Source organism: Paramisgurnus dabryanus, chromosome 23, assembly GCF_030506205.2.
Source record: "Paramisgurnus dabryanus chromosome 23, PD_genome_1.1, whole genome shotgun sequence".
Taxonomy (NCBI): domain Eukaryota; kingdom Metazoa; phylum Chordata; class Actinopteri; order Cypriniformes; family Cobitidae; genus Paramisgurnus; species Paramisgurnus dabryanus.
In genome coordinates, this window is record NC_133359.1 from 3,623,681 (window position 1) to 3,640,839 (window position 17,159).

The following is a 17,159-nucleotide window of genomic DNA, read 5'->3' on the forward strand; positions in this document are numbered from 1 at the left end:
AAGCGGCTTTTTTCAAGCCAGGACGCGGTGTGGGCTGCGCTATGCGCTGCGCTATGAAACCCATTCATTTCAATGGCTTGCGCCGCGCGAGGGCGGTTTTTTGTTGCGTAGAGCAAAGCGCGAGCGCAGCAGAGCTCAGCTTGCGCTCAAGTTGCGGTCGAAGTTCAATAGTTTTGCGCATAGTTTGTGGTCTTTGCACTTTATACAGGAAATGAGCTGACAGTCTGTACCAGTTGTATGAGTGTGTGCTTGCACTGTATTTGTTGTTTAATGTCTTGTTTTTGCAAGTTATTGTTGCTATTGCGTGCCCCCCGTTGGAAGCCAAATGCCCCCCTGTTAGTTATGGTCTGGCGCCGGCTCTGGCTTAGCATAATCCAATGAATCTGATTAGACCATTAGCATCGGGCTAAAAATAACCAAAGAATTTCAATATTTTTCCTCTTTAAAACTAGATAAAATCCCTTCGGTCTCTTTTAAAATGTGGACATGATAAGCACATTGTAGTGGGTTGCATTGTGACATTTTTTTCATAACACTTAAAGGCGGGGTGCATGATCTCTGAGAGCCAATGTTGACATTTGAAATCACCTAAACAAACACACCCCTACCCCAATATAATCTGGACCTTCTTTTGATAGACCCGCCCGCCCCACACATACGCAACCCAGGCAACTACTGATTGACTACAAGTGTGTTTTGGTACTCGGACCGAAAAAGTGTTTTTCAAAAATCAGGCATCCCGAATCACCCAGCTGTGTTCAAACCTTTAACTGGTAATGTTAATGTGTAAAGACTCACCTGTCAATGCTGATGGCACAGAGGTTAAATATAGAAGCTGTGCAAAGCATCACATCCATAGTCATGAGTCCATCACATACAGTCATATTCAAACTCCAAACTCCATCCTGAAACTGAGAGATTGACCATTAGGTAATCATGGTCTTAAAATTTCATCATTGACCAACAGGCAACACCAAAGGAACATGCATGCACTCCTAAAATGATGCTACAAAAGGTTTTTAACAATGATGTCATAGAAAAACCATTTTGGTTCCCCTAAAAATCTTTCAGTAAAAAAAAATGAAACTGTTTCCACTACAAAGAACCTTTAGTAAAACAGAAAGGATCTTAAGTTGTGCACGGTTATTATTTATGGAACATTTACCCAAAATGATTATTCTATGGCACCTTTATTTTTAACATATAGATTTGGGTGATATTTGAGGAAAAAGTTGCTAGTTCATGATAACCGTTCCATCATCCAAACCTCTGCACTCTTTCACCTCCTCTGAACCTCCTCCACCGAGGACCACAGCAGTGTTTGTGAACCTTTTGATATCCCTATTAGCGGCTTGGCATTGTCACAACAACCAAAGCCAAATACACACACACACCAAATGCTCTCAGACCGATGTGCATTTGAGTAGCAGATACACATAATGCATAAAAAAGAGATGCAACATCAGAGAGGAGGATTTAATGGCATTTTAATTATTGGCATGTAGAAGAGGACAGATTCTTAATTGCTTTTTGGTAATGGCCTCTCTCCCATGCCAACGACCCACATTGGCCCTACAAAGTGGAAGCCGTGAGTCCGTGGTGAATTTTAACCAAGCAGAGGTTGACCCACATGAGGTTGTTTCAAACATGTCCTTGGCCTAAAATGGTTTCCAAAAACTGTTTGGTTTATCACCTTGATATCCCAGTTGGGGGGACACGGTAACCCGACGCCTCGACTTTGTACTGGAATGTCAATCTGTTGTTATTTCTGAGGCCTCTTTGGGCACTCCAGTGGAAACCTTGTGCCCGCACCCTGGGGTGATGCAACAATGTTTATTGTTAAGTGTGTTTATGATGTCTGGTTTTGGCAGAAACAACACTGCAGATGAATGCATGTGTGCAAAGTTTTCACGCAAGGGGAACAGTTGACCATTGAGGGTGTCGAACTACTGTTTTATGGAAATTGAGAAAGCATTGTAATTTATGAAAGTATCTCATGGTAAACATGTACGGTACATCTGATTATATTTCAGAAAAGCAGAATAACAGACTTCTCTTCTAAAGACAAAACAGTTTGGTTTTGGCCAGATTAAATTACAAGATTAGCTTGTTTTAGATGTCAATCACTTCTTTATTACTACAGTAAGCTGTTTACTAGTTATTATTACAAGTAGACCTTGCCGACTATTGTTTTCAGGCAAAAAACAACAACATAAAAGTGACCAAAAGTTACACTGGCATAAATAAAGGTGCTTAATAAAAGGTTTTTCACAGCAATGCGATAGAAGAGCCATTTTTGGGTACCTAAAAAAACATTCAGACATAGGGTCTTAAAAATAATAATTAAAAAAATTAAGCACCTTTAGTATTTTTAATGGATTAAGCTTTACCAAGCAATTTAAGAGGATAATTAGGTGAAATAATTTAGCTGGTCTACAGTACAGCAGTGGATTCAAGCTAATGCAACCTGGGAATCGAACCCATAACCTTTGCATTGATAATGCAATGCTTTACAATTGCGCATCAGTACAGTGTAACTCACCTCCGCGTAAACGAACAGCGGCAAAACCAGAACAGCCAAGAGCAGATCAGCAACAGCCAAACTGACTATGAAGTAGTTTGTTGTGGTTTTCAAAGCTTTTTCCTTGTAAACGCTCAAGCACACCAGAACATTCCCACAGATTATGCAAATAATCAATACAATCCCGAATATGAGTGCTGGGAAGTTGTAGTTCGTGGTGTGGTTGGGTATGGTGAGGTTGGCCGGCATGTCTGTCTCTATAATAATCCGTCATCTGGCAATACTTTCATCAAACACACAGCATTAAAACCAGTTTCTTCTTTGCCATCAGATTCCTCGTTTTCTTCTCGCATCCGAATGAACTGCGCGCGTTTCCGCTCGCGTCCCGTTATTTAACCATAATCACAGACTTGGATAACTACATTAAGACCTTGAACCGTTGTTCATTCTTCATTATTCTGCCTGAAAGTTTTCCTGCGCTGATCTCCGGCTTGCGTTTCTATTTCCATCCACCTGCGCGCGGCGTCTTTAAAGCAGCTTAGTGCGCGCGTTATTGCGCGCTATTATTACCGGCCGCAGCGTTTCATTATATTATCGCAGTTATTGAAAACGCTCGTCTTCATAAACACATCACTTGTTAAAGTTGATGAATACGGCTGCGAATAAAGCTCGTGACGTGCCGGGTGCCTGCTGGCATCTCCAGACTTTACGCGAGATTCCCATGGAGTGATAATCTCTCCACGCGTGACGGTGGGAGTGACATTTACCATGAGTGGCTGAGGCGATCACAGGAATGTTTATTAAAAAATAAAATCTATATTGCTTGCACAAAAGAATGCGTAACATTTACAGAATTAAAAGAAGAGCAAAATGCAAAGTTTATAAATGCATATTTTAATATAGAATTTTTACATTATAAAATCATATATTTATAAAGTTGTACACATTTTAACACTAATATATTTTATTAACTAGCATTTTTAGGTTATGCAAAATATAATAAAAAATAGAAAAATGTTTTTTTATGTATACTGCAATACTTTTTACAGACTTTTAATGCCTCCACAGAACTGGAAATATGTTTAGTAAAATGTTATGAATTAATAATAAACACAATATTGATATTGAAATACTGTTATTACTTTTAACATATTGTATCATAAAAAATTTTTATTTGATTGTAATCATGATTGGGATGTCCCTTAAAAAAAAGCTTTCACATGTGACTCAGAAACTCAACAATACTTATAAGTGTTGTCATCTGGTTTCAAATTCAAGTTTGCATTCAAAAGCACATTCAGTCAACAGCACTTGTCTCATTAGCAGGCATTGAGAGAGACGCCCGTGTGTCACTGTGTATTGTGCCATAATCTGTTTATGGATTATCCGTGTAGATTTCATCAGCACAGCATGACAAATCTTTAAGCAAGGCTTTGACCTTTCAAGGTCCTGTAGATGAATAAAGGAGAGTTGACCTTTTAGGTGAAAAATGCCTGCTGGTTTGTTCATTCAGACAAATTATTCTGAAATATTGAGGTACAGTTGATGACGGTGCCAAACAAATAAGATGAATGAACTTCACTTTCGTACGTTCTTCCCTTCAGATGTTTTATATCTTGGCTAAACAATGTTAGAAAGAAACATAAAAACAATTTTATCAAGCTTCAATGCGGTTATAGTTTTGAAAAAGTGCACTTTAATATAACGTCTTGTCCCATAGAAATCAATTGTAAGAGCATTGCTGTAAGCAAACAGTCAAAGGCACTGAAAGTTTCACTTTTTAATTTAGAGAAAAACAAAGATTTGGGCTTTAATGCACATCCAAAGCTGATTTCCCTGTGGTTACAGGATTGCTAAAAATAAGGCAGCCAAACGACGTTTTAAAGCAAAATAAATGATTCTTGCATGCATACATGACCGCGCTCTTATTAAGTATTTAAGATGGAAGGAAAAAGTGCTGATCAATATTTTGCAGTCATGTGTCTTTTTGGGTCTATGCCCATTTGATGTTACTACACATTTGGGCTGTTTGCACTGTAAATCCAAGCATATTTATTTTTCTGTATGTGTGTGTGTCCATTAAAGTTGCATTACCACACAAATTTAAGAGTTCAGTCTAACATTGCTTTATTTTAAGTTAGACGGAAAATATATACAAATCTGTATATTTAACATATTCATTCTGATCTGAGCATCCTGCTGTAGAAATGACATTATGAATAGTTAAGCTCTTATTGCTTGACCTATAAAATCATCTTTTATCATTTATGTCCAATTTAAACAATCCCGTTTCATTTCCCGGTCCTCATTAAAGTCAAATTAAACCATAAACAGCCTTTTAATAAAATGCGTAAAGCGTTATTAAATCTTGATTTTAGTACGATCTCAGACAGTAATTGAGTCTTATGTTTAAAGTTGAGTTATAGTGAAGGCATTAAAGCCAAACAACAGATGAATTTAAATATAAACTGATTAGAAACACTAACACAAGAGATGAAATAAGATGCATTTATTTAAAACTACTTAGATGCCATTAAGGGATCAGTCTGTGTGCTCTACTTTCAGAAAAAACGTACAAAAGCTGGCACTGGGATGGTACCCTTTCCAAAAAAGTGCATATTGGTACCTTTACAGGTATCTGTACCCATCTGTATGACATATTTTGTGGGAATCAAACCCAATGATCCTAGCGTTGCAAGCGTCATCCGTCAAGCTGTTGTAGTAACAGATCACCCTGTGCCCTGGGTGTTTCACTGATGCCATCCGTACAGCTGTTGTCGGGTGACCACGTGTACTCTTAATGAGATTGGTTTGGGCCGGACAGGGAAGTTATAGGACAGCAGGAGGGAATTATGGGTAAATGGTCAGGGTGTGATATTATTCAGTGATACACACCAACAGCTCAGGCTCTGTACAGAGTTGCATGAGGTGCTTGCCAGCCTGTGCGCATGCGCAGTAGTTTGGGCTTAAGAAGATAATGTAAATACTGTTAATCAAAATTATAAATATTAATATAATATCAGGGAAAATAAATCACAATTATAATTTTTTGTCTTAAAAATCTATTTATATGCATTGCTGCATAATACAAGGATGGTTAGATGAAGGATCATGAATGGATGAATGTGTGGATATCTATCTATTATAGGCAGATATATAAACAATATCCACAGAATTGTATATTTTTTTTGTGTTTAAACTAAATTTTCTAGCAGGTGTTACAACAAACCCTCTGTTTGTTACAATTAACCCCCGGGTTCCCACACCTTAGTAAACACATGTGCTTAAAAAGTCTAGAATTTTTATGATATTATCCTACACTACACAGGGAGTAATATGGATTTTTCCAGAAAACTTCTTGCATAAATTATATTCAAGCACTTTCAATGACCTGTATCTATGTATGTATATTTTCAAAAATTTCCTAGGGCCTTGAATTTCCCCCCAGATTCACAAACTTTCAAGGATTTTAAGGACCCGTGGGAACCATGTAACCCCACCTATGGGGTAAGTTGTCACGTTTGCACTCCTGTCACTTTCGGTGTAATTGTACGATAACGGTAGGTCCCACGCATATATCTGTGTGTTGATTGTGTACGAATATGATTAATCTAACTTAAATATTTTTTTAATGATGAAGCCAAAAAGCTTAAATTTATGTCCCACTCTCCCTACTTTAGTCTAGCAAAACTGCCCAAACATGGCCACCTAGTGTTGCGACTTCTCTAAAGGGAAAAAACCTTGCAATAAATGAAACAATATCATTCTGGTACAGTAACGGTTGTTTAATCCATCACATCTCCAGCTATCATCACAATTCATCTTTACAACCTCACACGGCTCTCACCAGGGTCACGGCACGCTCAAGCATCATCCTGACTCATACCTGACACTTTCATTCACAACAATACTGTAATTACAGCAGTCTATCAGGGTTCAGTAGAGTCTAATTGTGTATTATAATTTATTATTATATCATCCGAATGCTCCGTAGTCACCTACAGAAACAAATGTATTCAATAACCTCAGAGGAATGAAAATGATTATTAAAAATAAACTGAGACATCAATCAAACTACAGCAGACATTAAAGGGTTAAAAACTATACGGCTGTAAATGATGGCAGATTTAATGTAAAAATATTAACAAGATTGAGCACTGCTATATATATATATATATATATATATATATATATATATATATATATATATATATATATATATATATATATATATATATATATATATATATATGAGTAGGGGACAATGCAATGCTCAATATGACCGCTTTGGTGACAAAAGTCCCGCCTTCCAGTTAAAAGGACCAATCAAAGACTAATGATTCTCTGGGGGAAATGCAAATATGGTCGCCTGGTGGTGCGACTTCCCCTAAAAGACTTTAAATTAAGTCAATGTGTTTAAAAAAGATAAAGTGAAAAACTTAAAAGAACGCTTTGGATAAAAGCATCGGCTAAATTTTAATGTAATTTAACACAAGGTTTGTTTAATATCTCCCCGTTCTGCAATAAATACATTTCTCTGCCCCATAATATTTTTTAAATATATGCTTAATACATTTTGTAGAAAGTAAAGCTTAATTAAATATATTTTGAATTTGAAAATATATTTAGTGTTAACCTTCATATATGAGAATATATTTAAAAATGTATTTTAGGGGCAACAAATATATTTCTTATTTTACAACCCATACAGCCAAAAATATATTTTTCCTGGCCAAAATATATAAGTTTGTATAAAATGTATGTATGTGTACAATATAAAATTATAAGTATAAATTTGAAGATCAAAATTTTTTTCTTCCAATGCGACGTAAATATAAATGCTTTCATTTTATTTATAATTTTTATTTAAATATATTTCAAAATATACATAAAATGCCCTAAAAATATATTGGTGAAAAATATATTTGTGTAAATATATTTCATAATATATATCAGCACGTATATTTTTCCTGGCCAAAATATATGTTTGTATAAAATGTATATGTATATATACAATATACAATTTAAAAAAGTATATTTTTACAGTTAAAAATATATGGAATTTTAACCTTTTTGTTTACAAATATTTCTTCCAATGGGATGTGAATATAAATGCTTTATATATATATATATATATATATATATATATATATATATATATATATATATATATATTTCAAAATATACATAGAATGGCCTAAAAAATATATTGGTGAAAAATATATTTTTGTAAATTTTTAGACATAAAATGTATATGTATACAATATAAAATTATAAGTATATTTTTGAAGATCAAAATATATTTAATTTTAACTTTTTTGTTTACAAATTTTTCTTCCAATGCAACGTGAATATAAATGCTTTAATTATATATATATATATATATATATATATATATATATATATATATATATATATATATATATATATATATATATATATATATATATATATATATATATATATATATATATGATTAAAATATATATATATTATTTAAATATATTTCAAAATATACATAAAATGGCCTAAAAAATATATTTTTGTAAATATATTTCATAATATATTAGCACATATATTTTTCCTGGCCAAAATATATGTTTGTATAAAATGCATATGTATATACAATATAAAATTATAAGTATATTTATATATATATATATTTTAAAATACAATACATGAAATGGCCTAAAAAATATAATGGTGAAAATTATATTTTTGTTAATATATTTCAAAATATATATCAGCACATATATTTTTTGCCCATTTTGAAATATATTTAAAATTATATTTGAAAATATATTCTTTTAAAGTATGTAGTATTGAATTTCATAAAGTTCATACCAGGCCTGATGACATCACGAGATGTTTATCTTAATATGACCTTCCTGGTCAAATAAAGGATAATAAAGGGGGTGGGTGGGTGATTTTGGTAACCGAGCAGTTGGATGAAATCATGATGTTATTTACTCTTGTCATTAACTATTAAAGCCTGTGTTTAATCTCAGACACGTAATCTTTCCTTCCTCATTGATTTATTAATGATCGCATCAATATCAAACGCTCCTCATCTGTGTGCACCACCAATTAAGGAAGTGAACGCTGTTTAACTTTATTAGCACGAGCGCACACGTGAGGTCATCAGATCGAGTGGAGGAAAACGCTGATGAGAAAAGTAAATAATACAGCCAATAAAACTCTGTTTGACATCTCCAGATCGATGATTTTTGGGGTACATAAAGCCTGCGAATTTAAGAAACGCCGAACGACTGCTGGGTCCTTACTGGAGCATCAACATTTTTCTCATCTTTCTGCACTAAACGTTTGGTTTTTGTCTTTGTAAGGTGTTGAAATGTCTTTTCTCACTGGTCTGATGAAGGGGTACATCCTTGCCATCTTCGTCCTGCAGTGCGCAACCGGTCTTCCAGTTCTGGACGGGTCAGATCAACTTCCTTAAATCTTATTGTCATCTAGAAATGTAACCCTGTCTAGGAAATCCAGGTTGAAGGCTCATAATCTAATGATGAGATGAGGAGCATGAAAGTTTGATTTATTTCATTGATCTTTGACATGATCTTACTCAGTCAATATTAAAGACATCAAGGTTATATTTACACAGATTGTTCTTTATGTAGGATGATTTGATGTAGAAAAAAGATTTTCAGCTGGGGTTTCACAGACTGGGTCAAGATAAGAGGACAGTTTGTATAGTTGAAGTAGCCATTCAAATGTACAGGTGTTTATGTTGCTCAACTTATTATATAAAATTGCATTAGCAGTGCAAAAGATCATGGGTTCGATCCCAGTAAAAAACATTTAGCTTTGGATAAAATGCCAAATGCATAAATCTAAAGTCTTGATGATTTCTATAATGCATGTCATTGCTCTTACATTTTATCGCTGGATGTCGTAAGACAACACATTCAAAGACATTTGTGTTAATAAAAGTGTGTTGCATGTTAAGTCTGTCTCTAACAGTGGAAGACTTATCATAAACTTCTTTCTTTTTTTACATCCATCATAATAGATATCTGGATGAGGATGAAAGCATCGCCGGATCTGACAGCTTTTTACCCAAAGAGATGTTTCCCAGGGATGATGCTGATATGACTGTTGACTTGAGAAGCGGGTACGTCTTAAAGTCTTTAACTCTTACACGTGTAAAAGGTGAAATTTTGATCTACTTAAATAAATTACTTCCACTTAAAAGTTTATTTTTTTTAAGTGTTACCAATTAAAGTAATTTTTTAAGTTAATCCAACATTTATTTTTACAGTGTAGTGAATCTATAAGTTATTTTGTGTCTTACTGTCCTCTTGTGGACATTTTAGTATTGTAAATACAGTTTATTGCTAACACTTTACAATAAGGTTCATTAGTTAACATTAGTTAATTTATTAACTAACCATTTGTTACAGTATTTATTAATCTTTGTTAATGTTAGTTAATAGAAATAAAGCTTTTAATTGTTTGTTCATGTTAGTTCACAATGCATTAACTAACATTAACAAGATTTTCATAAAGTATTAGTAAATGTTAAGATTAACATTAACAAAGATTAATAAATGCTGTGTACATGCAGTTCCTTATTAGTTCATGTTAACTAATGTTGTTAACTAATGTTAACTAATGAACCTTATTGTAAAGTGTTACCAATTTATTCTTTTGAGCCAGATCTATGTAATATCTTCTACATTGGCTTTTAAAGCAAAAAGTTCCTTATTTTTTTTTTGGAGAAAACCATATATGAAGAGTTAAATGTGTTTTCTATACCAAGAAAGTGACAGGATGAAAAACTTATCCATGATTTGATTTTCAAAGATTTATTATAAAAACGGATTATTAATTTTTTTTTCAAAATGCTATAAATCTATTGACTCAATATATAAATGTGCATTCATCTTTGCCATGTTAAATTCATTTAGTTGACTAGTGGTATACACTGATTAAAAAATAAACATTAATGGCATTAATTAAAACACTTATCTGTGTATCTGACTTACACTGTCATTACTGCTGTCATCCTTGGGACATTGTCGCTGGACTTTTTGACAGCGATCAGCTGTAAAATGTTTTGGTCCTGCTCGATTTTCATTGACTTTGAGTAAAATAATGTAAAGTTTTTCATAAGATCCCCTGGGGTCAATGTGTTAGCATGACAGAAGAAGCGATTAATCGTTTGCAGAATAACAGTTTTTGTTTTACGTCATATATGCATGTGTACTGTGTATAATAATTATGCATAAATAAATACACTTGCATGTAAGTATTTAAGGCGTATTTACATGTGTATATAAATTTTTATATTTATATATAATTTATATTATATATAAATATTTAATCTATAAATATTTTTTTCTTAAAATTATACAATGCATGTGTGTATATTTATTTATACATAATTATTATACACAGTACACACACATATATGATGTAAACAAAAACTTTTATTCTGCAAACGATTAATCGCGATTAATCGTTATGCAGCCCTAGACAGAAGCTTGATGTTGTCGTGTGAGAACAAGCAACAGACGGCATTTTTCCTTCGCCTGATTGCCTCTCACGTAAATTATTCGATTTTGCAGGCTTATGTTTCTTTGCCGTAACAGAAAACCACCACAGGTTTATCAATGCCATCAAAAGTATTATTTTGATTTTGTTTGTTTGTTGATCACGAAAACTAGGATTCCATTGCCATCGTTGTTTACGGTGCGTGGAATGGAGCGCTGTGATTGGTTAAGCAGATTTATTGCATTCTGCAGAGAAGGAGGACTTATTGCGTTTTGGGAAAAAAGGGAGAAAAGATGACAGAATAACACGGCGGATATTGTATTTTGCTTAAAATAAAGATTTTACTTTTAAATATTGACCTAATACAATACTGATTTTGCCGGTAACTAATATTTTTAAATGGCATTGATCACGAACCAAACTGTTCATATTAGGGATGCACCGATACCACTTTTTTGGAATACGAGTACGAGTATGAGTACTTGCATTTCAGTACTTGCCGATACCGATACAGAGTACTTAATAAAAAACATGATTTAAATTAACAGGTTACAGCTTTAGTCATATAATTTAACAAAAAAAAACAAACGACTAGTTTTCCAGTTTGTTGTAAACTCTGCCTCTTTGGACAACACAAGAGGCATTAACCCCTTACACGCAGCTGAAACATAGACATTTCTCAGACCGTGGTATCGATCCCTGGTATCGGGGGACTTTTAATGAGTACGAGTACTTTAGAAAATGTGGTATCGAGGCCGATACCCGATACCAGTATCGGTGCATCCCTAGTTCATATGTTCTTTGAAATAAGCAAACACATAAAAGTGTATTTGTTTTAGGGTTATCAACTTTATAGGCAGGCATACATTTCCTGACTTAGTTTGACAAATGCTCCTGTATAGCTTGGTGGTAAAGCATTGCATTAGAAGTGCAAAAGGTCGTTGAACCCAGAGAGCACTAAAATGTCTGCCGAATGCATGAATGTAAATGCTCTTAATCAAACTCGTTTCTTACTTCAGTTCCAGGAGATCTTGGCTTCAGACGAGACAGCTGGGCGACATCGAGTTCACAAACAGATATGCTGAACTTCTCAAATCCAAAGCAAAGATCACCTCCATGTGTTCATTCCTGAAACGAATGCAGAACAGTAAGAAAAGGTAAATATGAAATAAACATTAATGTTGTAAATACAGACAATAACACAGTTTACTTATCATGAATGCTTGGTGTTTTTACAGTGATGTCAATGGAGATACAGAGAGACTCATGTTCCTGATGAAACAGTATTCGTGTCCAAACATGTATCAGTAAAGAGTTTGCTTGCATTGCGGATTAATGACCAAAAACACAAACATGAATCAGTTTAACATCAAACATGTGTTGTAAATGTTGTACGACAAACTGTTGTATATATTTTAATAAACGCTGAAACTTTTCATTTGTAGTTTTTATTGAATTACATTGTCATGCAAGATTAGGTTTCTTAGGCACAAATCAAACTAGAAATATAAAGTTATAGATGTATAGAATTTATTACTACACTGTAAAAAAAAATGTAGCATGAAGTTAAATTTGGCTTTGCAAGTCTATTTTAGGTTTTGACCTGTGAATAGTTGACATAAATTATCAAAACTACTCGTTTAACTCAATTATTTAAGTTGAAGTAGCAAAAATATATGTTGATTTGACAAAAATGCTGCATTTTATTTTTTAAACAATGTATGCACTCTTAAAAATAAATACGCTTCATGATGCCTTTAACATTCAAAGAACATTTCTGTTTCACAAAAGGCTCTTTGTAGTGAAAAATGTCGTACAGATTATGAAAAGGTTCAAATAAATGGTTGACTAAATGGGGATTTAAGCACCTTTAAAAGTTAGTCTTTAATAACTCAATACTGTAATGTGCATGACTAACACTTACAACTGATATGCGGCCAATCACAGGCTGACTAAGATATGAGGTCATCATAAACAGGTGTGGTCATGTAATTAAACCACATATCATTTATGGATGTTTTAAAATGAAGTTAAGCCATGTATAAAGAGCGATTTCATGGCACTGAAAATGCTTTATAAACATTAAAGAGGAAATATCATGAAAATCTGACTTTTACGATGTTTAAGTGCTATAATTGGGTCTCCACCAACCTAGAAAATGTGAAAAAGATCAACCCAGTAACTTAATTTTGAAAATCCATTTCCTGTAAGCATGTGAAAAATAGCTCATTGAAATTTGGCCCCCCTTGTGATGTCAGAAAGGGATAATACTGCCCCTTAATCTGCACTATCCAACAAAAGCACTGACATTTAGTACAGAGATCAGCTCATTTGCATTTTAAAGGACACACCCATAAGGTGTCAATTTTAACGTGCTATAATAAATTATCTGTGGGGTATTTTGAGCTAAAACTTTACAGAAGTACTCTGGGGACAAAACCCCTGGCGCAATATGATGCCAGGTGTGATGCAATTATTTTCTTGCAGTTATCATTTTAATGTCCAACGTCATGTCGTATAAGGCCGTCATGAAACTGAATTAGCGCTTGTCTTATTTTCCCTGTCGTGACGTATATCCAAGTGAAAAGCCTACTGGAAAGAGAAAAAATTTAGGGCGGGACTAGATTTCGTCTGATGAAAACTGATTGGATCAATGTAAGTTGGGTCATGTTGCTAATCGATGCGATCTTTTCCCGGGCCCCACCCTCTCGCCATTTCTGGTGACTGGAAGTATAGTTGGAGCGATAGTTTCGAGGAGGGGAGTAAATCTTTGGAAAGATTATGAGAGAACATGAATTTTTAAGCTCACAGATAAAAATACCACAATATTCCTTAAAGGTGGTGTGTGTGTAAATTTTAGCGTCATCTAGTGGTCAGATTGCGAACTGCAACAAACAGCACACCCCTTAAAGGGATGGTTCGGCCAAAAATGATATTAAACCCATGATTTACTCAACCCCAAGCTGTCCGAGTTGCATATGTCCATCGTTTTTCAGACAAACACATTTTTGGATATTTTAGAAAATGTTTAAGATCTTTCAATTGATTAAATGTAATGTTACATGGGCCAACCATAGTCCACGACCTTCAAGTCCAAAAAAAGTGCGTCCATCCTTCACAAATTAAATCCAAACGGCTCCAGGATGATAAACAAAGGTCTTCTGAGGGTAATCCGTGCAGTGTTGTTGTAGAAATATCCATATTTAAAACTTTATTAACGAAAATAACTACTGAAAGGGGGTGAATTTTATATCCCCCATCCATCCGTTTGGCCCAATGGCGAAGTCCAAACCGCATGGGAAGGATTGATAGCGCGTTCGGTCTTTTCCGGCGCTTTGCAGATGACGTTTTGGCGTTACGTAATTTAGGTATATTTATCTCTAATCTGACTCCAAAGACAAAGATTTAGTTTATATTATATTACAAATTTGATTGATTATTACTTTTAAAGCTTACAGAATTTAGATGGATGTTTGTTTATTTATTCTGATAAAGCTCTGGTATTACACTCGTTCATTCGGTTCTCACAGTCGCACATGATCCTAGTACGGGCCTCATAATTAATATACTGGTCAACGGTCGTAAGCGAATCAGTGTTGGTCGCTGCCAGAGGTTAGACTATACGCTTAAGCGGCCGCTTTCTGCATGCTCAACTTTAAACATACTTTATTTAGTCCCCTTAGAGGTGACACTTAATTATTACAATTATTATTTCTAATCAAGATTAACGAATAGAATAACATTGAAATAAACAGAGGTTGAGACTGACCCTATTTAGAGTAATCAGAAATGTTACTCTAAACGGAAACACAGCCTCCACGCTTCTAAGTACACTTAAACTAATGCCAATTGCTAGTCGTATCTCTCAAATCCTCAGCTGATGTATTATTCACTATCTAACTGGGATTGGGCCGATCCTAGCCTGATTTCAGTCCTTACGGTAACTACGGATACAACGATATTACTTGCAGTGTCAACATTTACCAAGCAACACAGAATGAAATCAAATATAACAATTTATTAACCAGGTAGGTAAAACATAATTCAGAAGCCTATTTACATTCCAATTCGAATACGAAAATCAAACGAAAACCCATTGCATACCTGGTAATGAGATGAAGATCTGGTTACAGATTCCTCAAAGTAAAATAACAATACATGATGCTGTGCAAGGACAGCATCATGGGGGTGCCTTTCTCGATATTGAAAGTCCCACTGAACCATTTTACATCATTCCCTTAAATATCCAGAGAGACAAAGCATATAGGAGTTTGCTACTGATTGGTTGTTGTAAAATTCAGGGGTGTTGCCTAATATACATACAGTGGGTGATTGGTCAACATCTCTAAGGTAGGAGTTGTCTCCCAACATTAGGTTAAGTTTACTTGTTTATTGTCACAGATTAACATTGAATCCTGTTGTTGTATGGAGATGTGGTGTTTGAAAATCAAGTGTAACTCTCCAGGGAGTCTCCTGTATTCGAGATAAAGTTCTGGTTCCCGAGAGGGGTGTTTTGGGGGTCTTGGTCCCCTGCCGTGAGTCCTGGAGGAAAACTTGTTGTGTTGCAAAAAATTTCTCTTTTGATGTCCTTGCTGCCTCAGGCACCTACAGGGCACACACACTGCACTCTCGGGCATCCATGCTGTGTTCCCAGGAAGGGCTGACCTTTTGGTCAGGATCAATCAAAATTCTTACACTACCTTCTGGTAGCGCCGCCATCTTAGACTCCTCTGTATTCAGGAGAGAGTATAAGCGTAGTGTACGCACTTTTCTTAGTGACGTATGACAAATTCGGAGGGCGGGGGCACAGAGCAGCAGCAGAGTAGCCTCCGTAAGCTCTCATCCTGAATGCGGACGCGACTAAGATGGCGGCGCTACCGGAAGGTATTTATTTTCGTTAATAAAGTTTTAAATATGGATATTTCTACAACAACACCGCACGGATTACCCTCAGAAGACCTTTGTTTATCATCCTGGAGCCGTTTGGATTTAATTTGTGAAGGATGGACGCACTTTTTGTGGACTTGAAGGTCGTGGACTATGGGTGGACCCCGTAACATTACATTTAATCAACTGAAAGATCTAAAACATTTTCTAAAATATCCAAAAATATGTTTGTCTGAAAAAACGATGGACATATGCAACTCGGACAGCTTGGGGGTGAGTAAATCATGGGTTTAATATCATTTTTGGCCGAACTATCTCTTTAATTTTAAAACACCTATGGTGCTACATATGGTGACGTTTCGTTGTCTGATACAACATAGGGACGAAATGCAATCTCTAGAGCAGTTTGTCCATTTAGGGCTACTGTAGAAACATGATGGCGAAATCCCAAAAAAAGTTTTTAATTACAATCCATGACGACTTTAAATGCAGTTGTGCCCATCTTTTCACCCATGGACAGGCAAGTATGAAAATGAGGTGCTAATGTGTTGGCGCGTTGCTATTTTAGAGTCAACTGAAAATGATTGCACCATTGACAAACTAAAACCTGGTCTTAAGTCAGTGGCGTAGGTTTTTTTTAGTAATATGTAAAAATATGTATTTACTTTCTATGACAAAGGACTAATTAGACATTAAACTTTACAGTATGTATGGGCGCAGATAAGATCATTATGACACATCCAGTCAGTATTGTGTTACTGTAAGATTAGAAGTTTACAAGTATAATTTACACCCATTAATGTTGGCCAAATACTTCTAAACATTAACCAACAAAACAATTAACAATACACAAAAACTGTACCATGTAAGGTTATGTCATTAGAGATTATTTCCTTTACAAACTATTGCACTTGTGTTAACTTCTAGTGTTGCTTGATTCACTATTACAATATGGATAAAATGAGAAATTACTGTAAAGAAATGCAAACCAAGATTAAACAAAGCCGTTGACTGCGTCAATGTCTGACATTGAAAACATTTCATTCATTTGCATGTAGTGCCAAGTCACATAATTATTTCCAATCATACTTTCACTTTGTAAATCATCTTTTATGACCATAAATGTTTTTATTCTCACATATAAAGAGCTGAATTGTACAATATCCAGGACAACATTTTCTTTTAAAACACAGTTCCTCATTCTCTTCTGGTTTATGAGATGTAAAGAGATGATCGAAAC

The 17,159-nt window shown here is 34.7% G+C and overlaps 1 protein-coding gene across 4 annotated transcripts in view; it reads right to left on the reverse strand.

Annotated features, from left to right (window-relative positions):
- drd4a (dopamine receptor D4a) overlaps positions 1-17,159 on the reverse strand; it is a 37,928-nt gene that overhangs the window by 6,101 nt on the left and 14,668 nt on the right. For 2 of the 4 annotated variants that reach the window (XM_073813357.1, XM_065277505.2), the window contains exons 2-3: positions 12,047-12,160; positions 799-911 (exon numbers count right to left, since the gene is read on the reverse strand). In XM_073813357.1, the coding sequence (XP_073669458.1) occupies positions 799-884 (86 nt within the window). In that variant the 5' untranslated portion in view covers positions 885-911; positions 12,047-12,160. Of the gene's footprint in view, positions 1-798; positions 912-2,542; positions 3,223-12,046; positions 12,161-12,242; positions 12,277-17,159 lie in introns of those variants that run through there. The other 2 variants (XM_073813356.1, XM_065277504.1) reach the window with 2 other exon arrangements.